Source organism: Semicossyphus pulcher, unplaced genomic scaffold, assembly GCF_022749685.1.
Source record: "Semicossyphus pulcher isolate SPU_LCO1_2020_fin unplaced genomic scaffold, fSemPul1.0.p SCAF_12, whole genome shotgun sequence".
Lineage (NCBI taxonomy): Eukaryota > Metazoa > Chordata > Actinopteri > Labriformes > Labridae > Semicossyphus > Semicossyphus pulcher.
The window spans coordinates 27,360,928-27,381,003 of record NW_027211626.1 but is presented as its reverse complement, the minus strand read 5'-3'; the positions used below and the strand labels follow the sequence as shown (position 1 = coordinate 27,381,003).

The following is a 20,076-nucleotide window of genomic DNA, read 5'->3' as shown; positions in this document are numbered from 1 at the left end:
CACAGATTTAATTATAGACTCGGGTACCATTAATCATTCAGTGCACACCGCCTGTCTTATATCATACAGTATCATCTCTTTGTAGTGTTTCACATGTGATAGAACTTTGGAGAATATTTTACTCACTTTGGCATTTGAAACAAATCACATACATTCGTTATGCTGGTAGAAAAATCTGTAAAGTGACGAAAAAGAACAGTTCTTGTTTTCACGCAGCTTCAACAAATTAAATTAAATTAACTCTAAACTCTAAATCCAAAACAAATCTGAAGAATGAACTCAACTATAACCTCACATTTCAAACACGATGCATCAACATGATTCAGAGAACACAAGTTTAAAATAATCAGGAATGCATACAAGTGATCAAATGCATTATTCTTACATGACTTTAGTCTGATGGGATTATATTTTAGTGCCGTTGTTTAACCTGGAATGCAATCATACGACACGAGCCCTTTACATCTGCAGCTTCTGCTAAAGCCATCAACGTAACCTCTGTGCTACACTGAGACAAACACACACCTTGCTCTCCTGTGTCCCCGTCAGCGACTCCACTCTCATGCACACTAGTTTTACACATCACGTTATTTGTTCTTCAGTGGACTAATGAAGCCTAACCATGATGTTTAGTTGGAAAAGTTTGGCCCTCATGGTCTCCATGTTTGTGTTTTTAACATTAATTAAAACCTGAGCAAATCCTTAACAGGGATAATTAGCTGATGTATAAACGCAGCTTAACAAGAGCCTTCTATAAACATTTTTTCTAACAAAGCGGTTTAATTGGTACGCCACTTTCTCTGACGCTGTAAAAGGTCATTATAAAACACGTCTTAAAACTAACTTTAGACTCCACAGGTTTAACAACAATATGACACCAATAAAATGTGAAAGTCAGAGCTCCATTTAAACGTAGGGGAGAATGGTAAAACAGAAACACCTGTACAGGTGCTTTATATGACCCTGGAACAGGAGCTTTTAAAAAAGTTCTGTTGATCAGACAGAAGCTCACTGAGCCGAAGACATGTGGGGTATAATCTTAAAGTATGAAAACCAAGTAGTGATAGAGAGTTTAAAAGGATTCAGGCAAAAACTCCATCTCCCAGAGTGCCCTATGTCTCCATGTTAGATCATTTAAAAAAAAGCAGTTATACTAGAGGGCTTGAAAATGGGCGGCAAGGATTGGATGCAACTTAATTATTTACAATATGCACATGGCGGCCATTTTCCTCCGACCTCACACATTAGCTGTATCCCGATTCAGGGGCTGCACCCTTCGAAGGACGTATTTGAAGGCCGATTGTGTCACAGTCAAAGGCTGTCCCATTTCGAAGGCTCCTTCAGATGCGGCAGTCAACGTATCCCAAGATTCATTGCGCGCCAATTCAAACGAGATGGCGGACTCTCAAGCGGCCGAGGAAAACACTTTAACTGCAAAATTTTGGGTTTCTACTCAATTAAATGCCGATAAAATGTTAAAACACATAAGGGGCCTTGAAACAATTATCTTTAAAAAAATAGGTTACGTAACATGACGTTAGTTATGAGAGCTAGTTAGCCCGCTAGCTACCTATTGCTCGGCAACAAGAGCCGCGTTTGGTGATGCAAGGTCCAGGGCGTGAACAGCAAACAGGAAATCCTCCGTAGACCAGACCAGGACTTAGTGTCTACACAGGCTACTAATGGCGCATCCTCCGTAGACAACATCCTTCGAAGGATGCAGCCCTTGAATTTAGACGCAGTTTAAGAATGGAACACTTTAATGCTGTCATCTGAAGGATTACTATGTATCACTGTGTTCTTAGCTTCAAGTCAAAGAATTGTACAAAGAATCTGAAAGTGGTACCATTTTATCACTTCCTTATCGATAAGTAACTGAAAAGATAACAGACATTTGCTAATCATTGAAAACAGCCAACGTTAGCATTCAACCATGCCCTAATCCAAATGACTGTATGCGTAACTAGATACAATGGGTAAGTGGTGAATGAATTCTTGAATAACAACATTTATTTCACCTGGAAGTAAAACGGAAAGGATGTAACAAGCTTGAAATGTCACGTTAACTCAACATTCAGGAAGTGGCCCCCAGATGTTTCCATGGACCAGAAACACTCTGTGAGGAGATCTCTATAACAAGAGTGTGCTAGAAGAACTTATGCCTCAAGTATATATTTATTTAGAAATATAGCCCAAGTTCCCTCTGGATTTTCACAATCCATTGCTGATCAATAAAGCAGGGGTAAAATGATTTGTCAGATTCCCAACGTTTTCACGTTTTGCAACCTGGAACGCAGCAGAATATACAACATTATCCTTGTGATAACAGCATTTGAGCTTCCCATGCTGAGTGTGACATCAGAGAAATAAGGGTTCTGTGTTGGACAGATGCCAAAGTCAACAGCCATAGTTAATCAGAAAAGTTTTTCTGAACATGTTTCATCCAATCATTCCTCTAAAAAATGCATACAAATGTGTCAGAGTGCGCTGATGCTGGACTGACTAAAGGCAGAGTGAAGAGGACGACAGGTCGCCCAGAGGTCACGGCATTCCAAGATCTTTGTTTGGGTGCACCATTGTCTGATGAGCTTATGTTATTGCCTCTTGAATAATGAGGTGGGAGACGCAACAAAAAGCAGGACGGAAGAGGAAGAACAGAAAGTCCTGTGGGTCTTAAGAGTGATACGTTTTTGTGTTCAAGTAAACCTGGTATCCTGGAGACACACTTTAGTGTCAGTACAGCTATCAGAGAGGGTGTCTGCTACACACAGAAACTGGGAATATACATATACTATATGTGCGCTAACAATCAAAAGGTATTCCCTCTAACCTATGATTAATTAATTAATTAATTAAAAGTTTGTTTCCCACCATTAAAATAAAAACAGAATAATAAGAATAAAAGATTTAAAAGCACAGAGGACGGCTCTGACTGTGGCAGCGTCTGAACCCATAGATGATATGATGCAGCAGCACACTTTCCTCCACTCACAGAGTGAATTATTATGATGGCTTCTCATTACACACTATGCACACACACTCACACACGGCATCAGCAGCACTATGAAAATACATCTTCTGCTGCTGCGGTCATACTCCCAACGCCGGAGCGAGTAAGTCCAGCTCCTTTTGTGCCTCTTCATCCTGAGGAACAAAAAATTGTATTTAAATACAATAAAGTAAAGTTGTATTAAGATTCCTGATTCACAGAGAAATTGAGATGGCTTTAAATGCAGTATCGAGCTCTACCTCTTTGGACACCACCTTCACCGAACACGCAGCTTCACACATCTTCCTCGCCTTGTCCCGCTGGCCCAGGTCTTTGTAGCACTGCCAAAGACAAGAACAAATAACAGTTAACGCATTAAGTCTGAGCAGGATCCCACAGTCACAGTGTTGTCCCGACACTTACCTTAGCTAGAAACACATAGTTGAGTTTGGAATATGCTGGATGGATCTCCTCAACCTGAACAAAAAAACAGTTTTCTGTCAGATTAGAGACACATAATGTGGTCAAGACACGCACAGATGAAGCTGTAATGGTACAGTGGCTACAGTTAAAAATGTATGTCAGACATTTGATAATCATTTCAACATTTCAAAGGTTTATACTAAGATGACGCCACTTATCTTCAGGCAGGGACGGTCCACAGTTAGATCTGTTTCATTATAACCTGAACCATTATAATCATCACAACCTGAACAGTCCTCCAATAGTCAGTCAGGAACAGATAACCCATCGTTAAAGGCCGGGGACCAGTATATAAATACTGGTTAGACTCCTGTGGACCTGTTTAATCACTGGTTCGAGACCAAGGAGTCATATAACCACTGCTTAAAGCCCAGGGACCCCATAAAACCATGGGTTAGAGGCTATATAACCTCTGGTTAGCCGCTGGGAACTGTGTAGCCCTTTGTTAGAGACCTTGGACTTGTATAACAACTGATTCAAGGTCAAGGAACCTTTATAACCATTGGTGACAGGCACAGAACCTGTAAAACCCCTCGTAAGAGTCCAAGGACCTGTGTAACCACTGGTTAGACACCAAGGACCTGTATAACCACTGGTTAGACACCAGGGACCTGGTTAGAGGCCGGGGACCGCACATCCAGCCTGTTACAGTTTCTCCTGTTCGTTTCCTTATTTTTTCTATATTTAGGCATCTTCTTTTTATCATAACAGTTTGATATTTTTCTTGTAACTCCCGAATTTCCCCCGGGGATTCATAAAGTATTTCTGATTCTGATTCTGATAACCACTGGTTAGAGGCCAGAGGACCTATATAACCACTGGTTGGAGGCTGGGGACCTGTATAACCACTGGTCAGAGGCTGGGGACCTGTGTAACCACTGGTTTGAGGCTGGGGACCTGTATAACCACTGATTTGAGGCTGGGGACCTGTGTAACCTGGCACAATGCTTTTGTTAAGGTTCAACAGCCTCAAAGGAAGCCCTCCTCCAGGTCACCAGCGACATGTTGTAACAGGGATCACTTAAATCAAATTGACGGATGAGATACACAAGACATGAGGAAAAGGCATGCAGAGATATATTGGCCAGAAGCAAAATTCATTCCTCGGCTATATAAACATTTGGATTGTGGGAACACAGATTAAGCCTTTTCAAATACAGAGTGTTTGTTCAGTGAAAACTGGGAACATGAGCAACCTTCAGACAAGTTGCAAGTGAGCGCTAGACAAACATGTTTCATTATTCAGGGCAGCTCAGGGAAGGCATGCTATACATTTAACAGTAGCATAGTAAGAACATCAATAATCTGTAAGAAATTTGACTTTATTTTCTAGTTTTCTTTTACTTTGATAATAACCCGGGCACACAGACTCAGTGATGGCGTTTCTAAATGTGTAAGTGTTCTTCATCAAAGTGCTTATTAGATCGTCAGTAACTGAAACCCCGCTCGTTCACAGCTACCCCCAACAATTTCTGCAACTTTCTGAAGCCAAGAGTCCCTAACTCTAACCCCTAACATTAAACTCTTTATCCAGGTGTACAGGTGAGAAAATATGCAGCATTTGAACTTATTCTTCACAGCTACTTCAATCACCTGTTGAAGGCAGCATGACTACCTTTGATTTGTACAACTCGTCGGGTGGACTCCTCCCTATGATAGCGTGCTTTGATGCCGGGTTTTAATGTGGTGTGAAATCACCACGAACACTTTGAATCCAGACATGGATGACACATTGTTAGAAGTAGTTAGTTTTTGGCATACTGAAGGTGTGAAACACATGAAAACAAAGTACTGTAGGTAATGATTGAATCAAAGTACCTTAAGAAAGTTCTTCAGGGCGTCTTCAACTGTAGCACTTGGAGGCTCTCCAAATAATGTTGCAGCAACTTTCCTCTCAAGCCATGATAACTGGGCCACCTGAAAAATAACCACCTCATTACAAGACAACTATGAACTTTACTTCATGTCTCTTTTTGATAGCATTCAGGCTGTTCCACAGGTTGGGGGTGGTACGATCACCCTGACAGCCCATGTTTTACTTGATAGAAATAAAATAATAAAAACTTCTCAGTGACATGACGTGAAAATTCAATCCATTCACGTAAATTCAAGACAATATTTCTATGTCTCAGGATGGCCCTGACTTAAGATGTTCGGGTCTACTTCTGGTTGCTAGTTCAGAAGTGAAGTGACTTTTTGCCTTGCACTACTAGTGTGAGACTGACCACTGAATCATGAATTGTGTTTATTCATGTTGGTTAAACACAATGTGCAAATATTCGTCCTTCCAGATTCAAAGAAAGAGCAACACCATTAGTGCTGGGTTTAAAAAATCATTTTTTCTGATTCAAATCGATTCTCATTAGAATGACCCAATATCGATTCATAAATCCTGAGATCGATCTTTAAAAATGTGTGTAGAAATGTGTCTGATCACTCACGTTTCTGAGCGCTCCTGAGCGCAGCACAACTCAGCGCATCCCCCTGAAACACGGCAGTGAGGGAGACATGCCCGGACTTGTTTACTGCAGCTACTATGGAAACATCAGTGATCGCCGACGGACTCTTTTTATCGTGTGTGCGTCCATGAATATGTAAGTTAGTTTTGCACGGATGTTTATGTTACTCTCTGTTAGCGTCGGCTTTGGCCGCGAGTGTATTTTCGGCATGTTGTTATACAGTATGCCTTTCCCTATAACTCTTAGTCTCGTTTGTTCTTGGCACTATGAGATCTCGTGGCCAAATCGCCGTGCAAGTTGAAGCCGAGTCCGTTTATCAAAACCGTGAGACAGATGTTCAGACTAAAACTGGATAAAAGTTCATAAGCTGTCTAATTCATAATATTGTTAATATCGTGCTGTGTGTTTGTCATGTTAAATAAAAAGTACATGATGTTACTTCTTTGGGGTCAATTCTTATTGTCAACATTAAAAATGTTATTAATGCACCAGGTTAGAGGTGCCCTGATATTGTAACTGAAAGACCCCTGACAAAAATCGATATCGAATGGAATCGGGACCTTGCTAATAGGAATCGAATTGAGAAATCCTTATCGACACCCAGCCCAAAGCACCTTCATGTCTGGGTTGATGACATCTTTAGGAGGCTCGGTTAACTTCACCTCCTTCTCCAGGAACTGTGTCTGGATTAAGTTGGCCTTAGCCTGGCTCCAAGCTGCCAACTAGCTCACTAACTGACAAGTGAATAACCGTCCTGAGCCACCATGGTAATGTTGCACAACAGAGATGCTTTATTCACTAGTGCAGCAAACATAACACACGAAACTGAGCTTATCCGGATACTGCTGAATACTGTTACTCAACAACCCATGGAAAGCCATTCACTGTGTCCCCAGTTCATCCTCTTACTTGCATACATTACCCGCAAGGCCACCTTTGTTTGTCTGACTTTGGTCAAATATTTGGGAGCAGCATTTCTTTGTCTAACTTTTTAAATTTCTCATTAGATGTTGCTTAAGCATACTGATGCTAACTGACCAACTCATGTATGCAGAGGTCTTCACTCCTGTCTGTTACACGTTATTACATCTTCGAACAGCTTAATTAAGGGCTGTAACAATCAGAATACATTAATTTTGTGTGTACTGTTCCCATAAAGGAACATTTTTCTTCTTCTATTCCAGGCTAGAAAAACTTGATGATGAATCTCCAGTATTTCCACGACCACAGGTAGCCTGCTCACTGATACTTTCCAGAGGAGATGATAATGGCCAGGAGAAGTCTGGGTCAAACATGTAATGTTCCTGCCTCGGTTATTCATCAAAGCAGCGTCTAATTGCAGGTGTAGCATTGCTTTGGCGTCATCACAGAAACAGAACCGCTGGCTGAATACAAACAGTAGATCATTGTTAGACACGAACGCACCACAGACAGCCCATAAAACTCAATCCATGGAAATATCAGGTGTTACTGCTCCACTAAGTATGCACAGTCCCTCACTCCTCCTCTGCTACCAGTGTAGGTGAGTGTTATAAAATGTAATCAGAGCAATCTCTGTAATAGCTTCCTTCCTTTCTTTCAGGCAGTCAGGTTGACAACTGGCACCGAGCTATTTGATAAAAAGCTCCTGAAAGAACAGAACATGTTTTTAAAGACTGTATTTTATCTGCACACTTGTATTTTATATACACCAGTGGTGATTAAACGATTGACTGGGACATGATGTTCATAGAAACAATCAGGCGCTGCATTGCAGGAACATGAGCCCCACAGAAACAGGATGAACATATCTCCCTGGTCCAATCTGATTTAAAGCTAACAATGGATGGTGTTAACCTCCCGTAGCGCCTTCTGCAAATATCGCAGAGGGAAAAACAAACCTCAGGGAAAGCTAAACAGTGGGAATGAATGAGGGGAAACCGTGGGTGGGTTAGGCCATGCAGACATGTCAGCCTCCATAAATTCACTGTTTGTCTATGTGAGAGATGGCAGAGATATCACATACGGCGTAGCACCAGCGGCCCAGCAGGTAGTAGGACATGGGGTCATGCGGCTTCAGCTCGATGGCTTTATCCAGATGATCCTGGGAGGCAGACAGACAGACAGGGAGAAGATTTTCACTGTTGATTCATGACACGGCTGCTATTTCCCCTGCCTTCTGTTCTGACCTGATCTGTCCTGCTTCACCAACCCACAACTATTTCACAAACACCTCTCACACACGCAATCTCACCGCGCGACCACACACTCCTGGCTGTCACACACACACACACACCCTCCCTCCCTCCCTCGCTCTTTTCCATTCTCCCTCGCTCTGATTCCGGGTTTTTTTTCTTTCATATCTTCCCACTCCAGCACTCTATCTCTGTCTCTTTCACCTGTCAGGAGCTTTGCAGATACACAGTGTTTGGGAGGGAGCCGCTGACAGAAGATAAAATGCTACGTGCTGTTGTTCCACACTCTGCCTTATGCAACTGAAGGCCTGTAGGAGTGGCTTACTGGCTTAAGTGATATGGGTAGCTAGTCCCCCCTACTCAGAGTTCATGGGAAAGCTATAACCTGCATACTGTATGTATGAAAAATGTATACACACAATAAACATAATGCAAGGAGCCACCCATTTTAGAAACAAGCACAGACACAGACACAACATATAAGAGTATTCTCCGTGTTACGCAATGACTCACCTTAAAGATGTATCCGTTCTTTATCTTGTTCTGCACTGTGTCGTATTCTGCCATGATCCCACACATGATGGCATACCTGTGGACACACAGTAATGTGTTCATAAGAAGTCTACAACTTACACTGCTTAGCTAACCCTTTCTGGGTTTTAAAAGATTTTCAATTAGGATTATGCACGCCCCAACCGTCTGACTGAAAGGGGAAATTGTGTAGAACTGATTTCATGTTCCCCACACTCAAAACGTTCCCTTGTTTCCTGCTAAAAGAAGGCATCAACCTCTTTGGCTGGCAGTTAACATGATCCACTTTTCAAGAGCTCAGCTGACAAAATCGTCAAAGTAAAAAAAATGGGTTAAAATGCAAATTAATCCATAAATAAACAAAGAAAAATCTGCATCACAAATGTCCCTTTTGTGTATGAACACAGCCCTGGTTCTGTACATTCTAAACAGACAAAGTGGCATTCTATAAGCTTTCTAGTTTGCAAAGGTATGCTGTTATTTTAATGTAAGTTGTGAGCTTCACTGCCAGGAGCTGCTGTGATTGCTCTGGGAAGCTGTCCTGTCCTCTTTTCATGTTAGCTTTGCAGCAGCAACTGTAACGACAGTCTGCTAACCATCGTCAGAGCTGATGTTAGTTGCAGTACTAGCTGTGCGTGTTGTTTGCTCTCGAGTTATACGATGGTATTTGTTCATGCAACATTTGCAAAGGAGTTACATAAACACACAAACTTTTTGCTAAATTAAAGGTGTAAGGGTGCTTCAACAGTACTTGTTGGATGGTAAAACAGTGTCTAAAACCTTCTTGCATAATAACTTTGTTAGTGCTTTAAACCTGCACTCTTTCTAATGGCCAGCAGGGGGAGACTCCACAGTACACAACTGCACACTACCGGGAGCAATTTGGGGTTCAGCGTCTTGCCCAAGGACACGTCGACATGTAGACTGAGGGAGCTGGGGATCGAACCACTAACCTTCTGATCGAAAGACGACCCTACCACTGAGCCACAGCCCAGTAGAAAATTCAGTAAATTATGATCTAATATAGAGTTAAATAAAAGAGACCTGTCAACAAGGACAGAGACATAACAATGTGTATCCACCTAACTGTCTTTATATGGTCACTTTTGGTTAAAAAAAACAAACAAGATGGCGGTGGACAAAATGCCAAACTTACGGCTTCAAAACGGTATTTCACAAACCAGTGGGTGAAGTCTGCTTCTTATACACAGTCTGTGGTTTTAAGACAGTTACTCTCAATCGTTGCAGGGGTTGACAATTTTCCACTGACACTCAGGGCTAGTAACTTTCCAAATTCACTGGCCCTGAAATAATTTGTTATTTCGTTATTATTTTAACGTCAAATTTGATATCTTCCTATGTTAGTGTTCTTCCAGATCCAGAGGAATTTTTCAATTATAAAGTTGTGTTTGCATGTTGTGAAGGTTAAAACCACACTGTTATCTGCATGCATCTGTTCTTTGTCAGTTAGCTTAGTTTTCAGGTCATGCATGCTAATTCTGATCGGTTAGGAACGTCAAAGCTCATTTGTTACACGTTACGGCTTTAACAGCTAAATCTATTTTCACTTTCACTTTTGTTTGCATGAACCAAGCAGACCGATACTTTGTGTTCACAGTCAGATGTCGTTGAAGTATGTTTAAAATCAGATAAGGGTTGTATAACTACCTCTGTAGGTGTAATCAGTGAACTTGCAAACAAGAAAGGACAAGAATGCACCAACTGCTACATTTGATTCTTATTTTTTTCTGTTGAAGTACTCCAAGTGTTTATGATAGCAGGCACATTATATTTGTCTGAAAATATAACAAATGTGTGAAAAAGTTTTAAATGTAAATTAATAAAAGTGAAAAAACGTTATAATTATGGCAGCTTTCCTCTAGTGAAGAGTCACGTAGCAGGGATGGAGAGACACGCCACCTTTTCTCTGGGTCACTAACAATGAGGAACCAAAGGAGTTCTGAGAAACCACCAACACTCGACCTTCTTTAGCGAGACTCCTCATTAGACAACATCAGCAGAGATAAGCTGCTTCACCTTACTGCTTCGCTCTCTAATTAAGACACCGACTTGGACCAGTGGGCAGGTGGAGGGGAAACAAAGAGCGGTTTCAGCTTTGGGATCTGTAAGTCAGCGTGACGCTGTGGGTTTGGAGAGGAGAGGAAAGAGCTGATCAAAGTCGTTTCACCGCAAGGCTGCTTTAATCCTGCTGGTACTCTGTCAAACACCACGGAGCGACATAAACACCTTTTTACATGAAGGATCGGCGGGTACAAAGGTCACCTGACAGCGTAGTCTGACATGGTGGTGCTGATGGTAGATGGAATCTGGAGCTGTGTGTGTGTGTACTGAGGTGTCTGGTATGTGTGAATGGAGTTTTTAACAGGGCTTGAGTGGGCGGTGGGCTACTGTTCTCTGTAGTCGCTCTCTGGACTGTGATCAGGCGCAGCATGCCGACAGATTACAACGATGAAAGAAAACAAAAGAAGGGGTGAGAAGTAGAGAGCTGTGGCAGAGTGCATATTTTACAACATGATTAGCTGGTAATTACTAAAAAAAGATAATGTTGGTAAAAACTTGGCCATTTGACATGAGTTGACGTTGCACCAAAGACTACCTCATCAGTCTGTACAGAAGGAAAAAAAAGAGACATGATTCAGGAGGTTGCAATTTGGTGAACCATCAAGCAAACATCAATCTTTGTACTAACTATCATCACTTCTACTTAGTGTGGGCGGTGTAGAAAATTATCAGTGATAGACAAGCACTAACCACATCATCTCTAAGTGCCCTGAATATTCTCTGCAAAGAAAACAAAGGCAGAAGAATTGTGAGCAACTGTAACCAAAAAGTTGTGTTGATTTTCTTAAGGTAGCGCAGGGTGCGGCCACGCTGCCGCTGGTTGGCGCTCGATGAGAGAAGATCTCCTCAACATCACAGGAGCAGAGATGCTATCTATGTGTGTGGTGCTGCCTGGCTTCCAATGAAAACACACTGCTGGATGTAAAGGCTTTGAGCGATCTATCAGCAGAAACTGCAGAAACTAAATATATGCTGGCAGGAAACGGAGCCAGGACGCTGCTGGTTTGTGCTTGGTCACCACACTGTAGTCAAACTTTTTGAGGAAGAACTAAAAGGTGATCACAGTGTCTGGAGCTTCAACTATTTGGTTGCACAATAGAAGTGAGAAAGCCTTAGCTTGAGGATGGAGCTTTAACAAAACATTTTTGCTTGATTAAACCTTTAAAATGGAATTATATGTTGACCACTTACAGACTGAAATATATCACAGACTTTTGGATGGTTTAATCAATAAATATTGATTTGAATGTTGCCTGGAGGAAAGCTGGCCACGAACGTGAAAGAAATGCAACTTATGTCAATTGGCAATCTCGGATCCCATCGGCTACAGTCTGACGACGATATAGCCTGTGGGGACGACGGTGAACATGCCAGGCATTCTGGTTTATCCAGCGATTGGCGACAAACGACTTCCAGTCAGGACTTCCTTTTCTGCGTGCTACATTGTTAATAGAAAAAGAAAGATATTTTCTTGTGATTGACTTTAATTAACGGCTCTTCAGTTTGCTGAAGTAACAACATCATGATGCAGATTAGGAACAAGTCAACATGAACCTTTGTCAGGTCTGTCCTCAAGAGGAGAAGAAAACTACTTTAAAGTGAGAAGTTTGTTGAATGGAGGTCAGATCCATCATTTATGATGCATTCAAGGAAGTCAGGAAATCTAAACGCTGAATGGCTTGCTGAAAGTTTTGATCTGGAACAGATTGTTAGTTGCACTTGCTGCAGATGTCTGTTTATAGAGATTAATAAGAAGCTAAATCATCACCAGATAGCTGCTGATGGGAGCCAGGATAGCATTATGGTGGATTACGTTCCGCCTGCTTTTGCTCTCCATACGGACTGTTTTTCTTGCATACGCCACAGCCTGCTGATACGTGATTGGTCAATATTATATGGACTACAAGCGTACTACAAACGGAAACCAGAAAACTTGCCATCCCTAAAATCCACGTCCCTGCCTACAGATTCTACATTTCTATGTAGAATCTGTAAAAAGAGATTGGTGACTAAATTTCCCTAAGGTGTGAACGTGTGCATGAGTGGTTGTCTGGGGACCTGTCTAAGTTGTACCTCGCCTCTTGCCCAATGTCAGCAGGGATCAGAGGTATAGCTAACGGATGGATAACATCTTAAGTTAAGAATAATGAGGTTTTTGGCTATATGAAATATTCCATACGTATACTGCTAGTTCGGCTGGCTCTGTTTACAATTACAAAACATTCCACATAGATATAAGAAGTGGCAGACAAAAAACACTAGAATCACTGGAGACACAGATGAAAAAAACCCAATACTTTGCCGTTGCCTGACAACAGCCGATGGGCTCTGAGGTTGCATTTTAATCAAAGTGTTGCACCTCTCATCCTGCATATAATGAAATCCCACTTAAACATGATTGGTGAATATAACTCAGCCTACAAACACAAAGGGATGCAGATATCTGTTTATACAAATGACATCACTCTGAAGAACGTGGGAAATTATGACAATTTTTGACAATGATTATTGCCCCCAAAATGTTTAAAGCTTAATGCATTGTGCTGCTTCAATAATTAATAGATGACTGAAGTAATTGACATCCTACCAATCCTCATTAACACACAGGCAGTCCTAGCTTCTGTTGAGTCCTTTAAATCGCCCACAATACTCTGAATTCAACAAGTCAATAAAAAACTAATGAGCTCAGCTAACTGTAGTTTTCCTTCAAGAGCTCTGCTAACCAGCTAGTCATCCCTGTCTGTCTACAACATGCTTTAATATGCTGATGTGATTAAATGTAATAAATCTTGAAGTGATTAGGTAAAGAGAGCGACTGGAGCAGCATACCAGAGGGAAACAGTAATCATAATCCAGATCGCAGGTGAGGACTGTGGGAAGGATTGCTCAACATCCAGGCTACCGCAGCACATATTATTATCTCCTTCTGATTGGTTAGCTCTAACATTATTCAGCAAGTGGCAGAGCTGTTCATGATTGGACCAGCATGCAATGTGTTGGCTCATCTCTGCACCTGGACTGTGGGGTTAGACTGTGGGAGGTTGTATTGGTGGTTACGTAAAAGTTCAACCTCTGCTCCTGTCTCCCACATGTATAACTGCCTAATAGAAACATCTATAATGAGAGATAAGAGTTTTGTTTTGGCGTTATGTAACATATCTATTGTCATTGTGTGAAACAGCAGCAGGCCTTCAGTGAAGAGGTGGAGACAGGTAAGGGGAGCAAGCGTATAAGAAGCCAGGATGTGAAGGTGATGGGAGGTGTGTCATGCCTCAGGGGCCAACACGCTCTTGTTTATCCTTTCCTTTCTTCTCTCAGTTGAAATATTATCTCTCCTCCGCCGTCCAAGGCAAGAAAGAGGAAATATCAAGACGGGGAGGAAGGGTGGGCGTCGGCAAAACATGACAGGGGGAAGATGAGTGGAGGACGGAACACCTAATTGCACAAGGTTAGTCCACGTTTGATATCGCGGCTCAGTGAAATCCCCCACTCTACTGGGCAAAAACAAAAGGGCCTAAGTGTCAGCCGCTTGGCGGAAACAGCAGATAGATTTCAGCCTTCAAATCCAAACATAGAGAGCTCATTCAAGAGAGAGAGAGTCCAGGCTAAAACTTGTACAGGAACAGGAGGAGGAACTCAGGGAATTCAAGGACAACAGAACGAGCTGATATTGTTTCTCTGCATGGGAGGTGTGATTTGTGGCAAGTGTTCCCACAGTGATGAACCAGAGGACGGAGGGTTTCCTCGGCTACTGGGAACGGAGCACAATGTTGCCACGGTGACACCAATGATGACAGCGGGAAACAGAGGCACGTGTTTGAAATTAAAGTTGTCATTGTAAAGGTCAAAGTGACCCCATCCTCCCCCCTCCCCTGACTGGCACTGCCACAGGCTCCCTGCTTAATCCGCGGGCCTTTGTACCATCAGAGAGGCCCTATAGTGAGGGATTTACACGGGGGTGAATTCACACGGTGGGATCATTGGAAACGCACCTATAAACAAAGCCGGCGATACAAGAATGCAATCACATCTCGCAGCCGTCAGCCTGCTGAGATTATACAAATAGGCTTCACACTCACTGTCACGAAAGCAGCCCTTGTAACCCTGTGCATGCATACAGTGTGTTCACTCATCACACATGTGCTCCACACATCAGCTCCCTTTTACCAGAGAGCTCTATGGTACAGACGACCATACGGGACTGCTTTTAAAGAATGAAACCTGGGAGGAGAGATGTGGAGGTGTGTAATCTGACAAGCACACATATAAAAAAGTTCAAGGGTGACAGACAGTTGTGGAGAAGCTGATCAGGATCCATCTCAGCGCTGCTGCCCCAAATACACATCCAACTTCAAAAGAGCCCTCATCCACTCTCCTGGGAAAAGAACAGAGATCTGGTGCATGACAGAGTGGGAAAGTATGCGTAATCTCTTGTGAAGTGATGACTGTTACACAGAGATCACCTTCATTCATCACTTCAGGTCTTTAAACAGGGCACAGTGTTCAGGCTCGGAGGGGATGCTGCATGCTTCTGACTGTGTGAGCCTCACAATGTCTGCAGCTGCACATCAACAGTTTCTAATAGGGTAGAAGCTTTTGGTTATTTAGTGTAATCCCGGCTTCTATCATAACAGTCTGACATCTTTCACTGTGGGCATTGACTTGGTGCTGTGAAGAGTAAAACAAACCCACAGAATGAGCTTCACACTTTTTAGCTTGTGGCTAATATTAACTTTTACAGCTGATGTACAAAATCAATATTAGAGAAGAAGTTGTTGTTTTTTCCACATTTTGGACATTTGCCACTTTTCAACCTAAGCTAGGTACATAGTGTGAAAAACGCCTGCAGCTGTCGGCGATGTCTCCAGTACTGTTATATTACTTTGTTGTTAGCCTTGAAGAACTACGAGATACTTAGGCTCCGTTTTCTAGTGTTCGCTTTCACTTGTTTGCAACCTTTCTACAAAACGCCACTGTTTCCTACACATAAACTTTTTTATTTTAAACTATTTCAAAAACTCTCACTTTTTGCAAACAATGCATTCGCTCTTGATTAATTAATACACAATCTTCCTTCACTCTTTAACCCTTGTGTACTTGTCAGGAATAGCGTCCTTACATGTGCTCTGCAGAGAGACACAGAAAGAGAGAGACGTCATCGCCTGTGTACCAGAATGACTGTATACATAGATGGATGACGCGTCTCCATCTGCTCCCATTGTACAGAAGTGATGCCAAAATAGCCCCCATGATAGGTGCTGCCATTTTGCAATGGTGACGTAATTTGGAGCCAGAGTTGCGCCTTAGAGATCGGTGGGTGGAGCCACTGTAGCCACTTCTGCTAACTAAAACGCTCACTTAAATTACTGGGAAAAAAACAGCAAGGATCCCGCAGATCCCAGCAGAACAGCTTCTTGTGTTGGTCTGAGGTTAACGTTCACAGGTATGGAAACTTCAATGACTGTCGTGATTGTTTTAGTTACGTTTCCATTCGCAGATCGTCCTCCGCTCTGCTCACCTGTAACTGATCGGCTGCAGGAGCCGAATTTGTCAACAGAGCTGTCAATCATCATTTTTACAGCATCAAATAAGTTATTAAAAATAAACTTGTCAGAAAAATGAACACTTGTAAAAACAGATTTAAAGAATTAAAACAAGAGTTGAGTTTTTTGAAATATGAAATAACAAGATTAGCTTCTAGGAAAAGGGGATTATATTAGGGATATTATTCTTTCAAAGTATTCTTTCAATAGACAAATGGTATTAGAGGCGACATATCAGTTGGCCAGTGTTTTCTGGTAAAGTGTCATCACGTTGTTCTGCCAGCAGAGTGCGCTTTGACTCTACAGAATACAATACCCTGAGCATTGTCTGCAGCACATGTAGCAGAGCGTCAGCTGAGTATGGATGGAGGTCCACACTAGAGTGGGATACATCATAGGACAATGCATAATGGTGTTACATCCAGATATTTGTTTGAGAAAAGTGCCTACTGAGTTCCATTATATCAAAATCCTCATTTAAACGGTCGATAGTCATCCCAGATAGTCATCTGTATCAGCCATAAATCAGTTTCTGTGATTTTTGTTTTTCCATTGTAAATCAGTATTTGTCTAATAAGTTTCTTATCTGTTGGGCTCTTATTGATACTATCTTTTCTCAGGTTTCAGAGGACTTGAGGACCAGGCTGAACCTGCTCCTCATCCTCCTCCTCCTCCTCCACACACCAAATGGTCCATTTCTTACTTCACCAACACACAATTAATTCTCGGGTATTGAGGAGTACAAAATTCACACGGTTAATGTCCCAAGATATGTAGGAGGAGCCACTGAAAGGATGACAAGCTTCATTTGACTGTTTAAGACATGTTGGTCTTAATTCAAATAGCTGCACCTTTCACAGGGACATCTGTGACTTGTTCTGCAAGCTACAGATACAAAAGAGCAGGTTTCCAAAGCAGTCAACCTCACCCTACCTGCTGAGCTGTCAATCAAACATGTCGGAGCGAAACTCAATTAGGTTTCTGTGGTTTACCGCAAAAAAAATATTTAACCTATTTCTACAGATAAACTACACATGAAATCCATTAAACTCATTTGGGGGACTAACTTGCTCCAAACCTGCAAGAATGTGTAGGTCAGAAACACTTTGAGATGTGTAACAGTGATGTAACACTGGTTTGAAGTTTGTGTCATCAAACTTCAAACACTTATGGAAGCGTCAAAATAAAGTACCAGCACCAGCCAGCTTTGTGGTCCTGTACCACGAAGACGTAGACCGAGTCAGTCGGCCTTGAGCTGGTCATTTTAACAACAGAGTGCAAACATTGAGGTCAAGTACACTGACATACATTACAACAATAATTGTGTTAATGACATGGCATCCAACAACACCTCCCTTCATGCATGAATGATAAGAACTGTGTGGCTTCATCTTTCATTCACTCATCAAGCTGCTAAGTTGAGAAGACTGAAAGATTGAAACCTGCTTGGTGGCTTACAGTAGCAGAATACTGCAGTTCCACTACTAATGTTCATGTGTCGTAGATGCCCTTAAACTATATACACTGCCTCAGCCACACACTCTAATATTTTGTTGGACCGCCTTTAGCTTTGAGTACGGCACGCATTAGCTGTGGCATCGTTTTGATAAGCTTATGCAATTTCACAACATTTACTCCCATCCAGACTTGCATTCATTTTTCGCCAAGATCTGGTATTGATGATGGGAGAGTCGGGCTGCTGCGTAAAGCGCATCACTTCATCTGCCTCTCTTCTTACCCTCATGCGCCCACCACTCTGGAACAGGGTCAACCTGGACTCATCAGCCCACATGACCTTTTTCCATCACTCCAGAGTCCAATCTTTATGCTCCATAGCAAACTGTAGTCCTTTCTTGCAACTAGCCTCACTGATGAGTGGTTTTCTTAAGGCTACACAGCTGTTTAGTCCCGATCCCTTGAGTTCTCTTCACATTTTGCGTGTGGAAATGCTCTTACTTTCACTATTAAACGCAGACGTGAGTTCTACTGTTGATTTTTAATGATTTGATTTCATCAAACGTTTAAGTGATCGCCGATAATGATCCTTTTTTTCCGACCACATTTCTTTCTTGAAGATGGTTCGCCTCTATCCTTCCAGGTTTTAATAATGCGCTGGACAGTTCTTAACCCAGTTTTAGTAGTTTCAGCATCTAAATAGTTGTTTTCTTTGCTTGGTGGAGGCCGACAATTTCCCCCTTGTGAAACAGAGTAACATCTATTTCCTGATCACAGGACATGTCTTCCCGACATGGTTGTTTAAGAAACCAGAAGCTTCTCACTGCACCAGCTGAAACATATTAATCACTGCAGTAATTTTCCAATTTGCTTAGTTATATCCAGGTGGTGACTTTTTTTCTTGGCCAGGTAGTGTATTTTCATTTTAATTCATGTTCATTACTTGCTGAGCTGTCATCAAAGTGCACGCACATTTCAGTTGAGCCTGCATTTTATTTCTAGGAGCATGCACAGATTTAGGAAAGTTATCACAAAAATGTCAGTTAAAAATCATCCAACCATATTTGGCATTCAATACTTTCAATACTAAATGGAAGGTTTGCAAAGCCGTCCATTATAAGTAGTTTCAGTGACAGAGCAGGAGGTGACTGGCAGCGCCTCCAAACAACATCTGTCAAACTGTGACGAGCTTGGCGGCATTCAGGAAAGCAGGTGACAAGTTTTCTCACGCCATCCGTGCACTAAGTAAACAATTACCTCAGACATAAACTTCCTTGCAACACGGCCTGGCACAGTCCCCAGTCCGTGCCTCCTCCCTGCTCAAAGTGCGGCTTTACCTACTTCACCCTGTCCGCTGGGTTTAGACAGCGATTCGCTTGCTTTAAGAATCTTACAAATTCCATTAGTGGATATAGGATTAAGCATTAAGCTTTTCTAAAGCTGTTGCACTTAATTAACTAAACAAACACGACCCTCTATTTCACTTGACATCTGGAGTGCTGCGGTATGTGCATGAGCTAATGCTAATTACTCCTTAACGAACAGGGCAAGCAGGGCTGCTGGCCAGCGCAGGCAGCTCAGGTCTGTTTTCCATGAGAAAACTTCTGATGCCGGTGACCACAAGATCTCCATTACACAGCAAATGTAATTAATGCTACACATCCGTGCACTGGGGAAACTTTGAGTTTCATGTATACAAGCAAAGTGTTACATTTATGAGACTGATATCTTACAAGTTAAACAACGCTAAATGAAAGGGGCTTTGTGTCATTTTATTGCAGCTGCAGACTTTGCAGTTCTTTTTAGAGCCCAGCAGTAGCAGGCTAACCTCAGAGCTGCATCTGGTGCAATCTTCATGTCTTTGCCCCAGCCATGGATTCCATGTATGATCAGCAGTCAAGTTTTGACATGAGCAGTGTTTCAGATGAGGAATGCACCACTTGGGGCCTGCACAAATACAAACGGGATTCATGCCATCAGGCCCACTCTGCACAACTAATTAAAAGCAAGGGGATTTTTCCCTGAGTCACAGAGCAACTGGGGAGGTACACAAGCAGATAGGAGGTCCTCCCCTTTGTCTGAGAATGACCTAAGGCGGCAAAATTCCCCTTTGCTTTTTGTAATGCTAAAGACCATTAAGACGAAGAATAAGGTTTTTTAAAGTGTCCACTTTTAAAGTGTCCACGCAGAATGTCTTTCAAGGTATTTTTTTTTGTAATTTCTGTGCAACAAGTAGGACGGCAGAACCACAGCGAACTTGTAAACGGTACATTAAAGACATGCTATTACATGGACATACATCTAGAGCCTGACTGATAAATATTCTCTGTCAATATGTTCCCAGTATGATATATAGAAAT

General features: G+C 42.1%; 1 protein-coding gene across 1 annotated transcript in view; it reads right to left on the bottom strand.

The window, feature by feature from the left end:
- LOC138589060 (regulator of microtubule dynamics protein 2) overlaps positions 1 to 20,076 on the bottom strand; it is a 40,950-nt gene continuing 20,874 nt past the window's right edge. Inside the window, exons 6-11 of the mRNA XM_069659342.1 lie at positions 8,619 to 8,694; positions 7,937 to 8,014; positions 5,291 to 5,389; positions 3,413 to 3,466; positions 3,250 to 3,330; positions 1 to 3,144 (exon numbers count right to left, since the gene is read on the bottom strand). Coding sequence (XP_069515443.1) covers positions 3,091 to 3,144; positions 3,250 to 3,330; positions 3,413 to 3,466; positions 5,291 to 5,389; positions 7,937 to 8,014; positions 8,619 to 8,694 — 442 coding nt within the window. The 3' untranslated portion in view covers positions 1 to 3,090. The remainder of the gene's footprint in view (positions 3,145 to 3,249; positions 3,331 to 3,412; positions 3,467 to 5,290; positions 5,390 to 7,936; positions 8,015 to 8,618; positions 8,695 to 20,076) is intronic.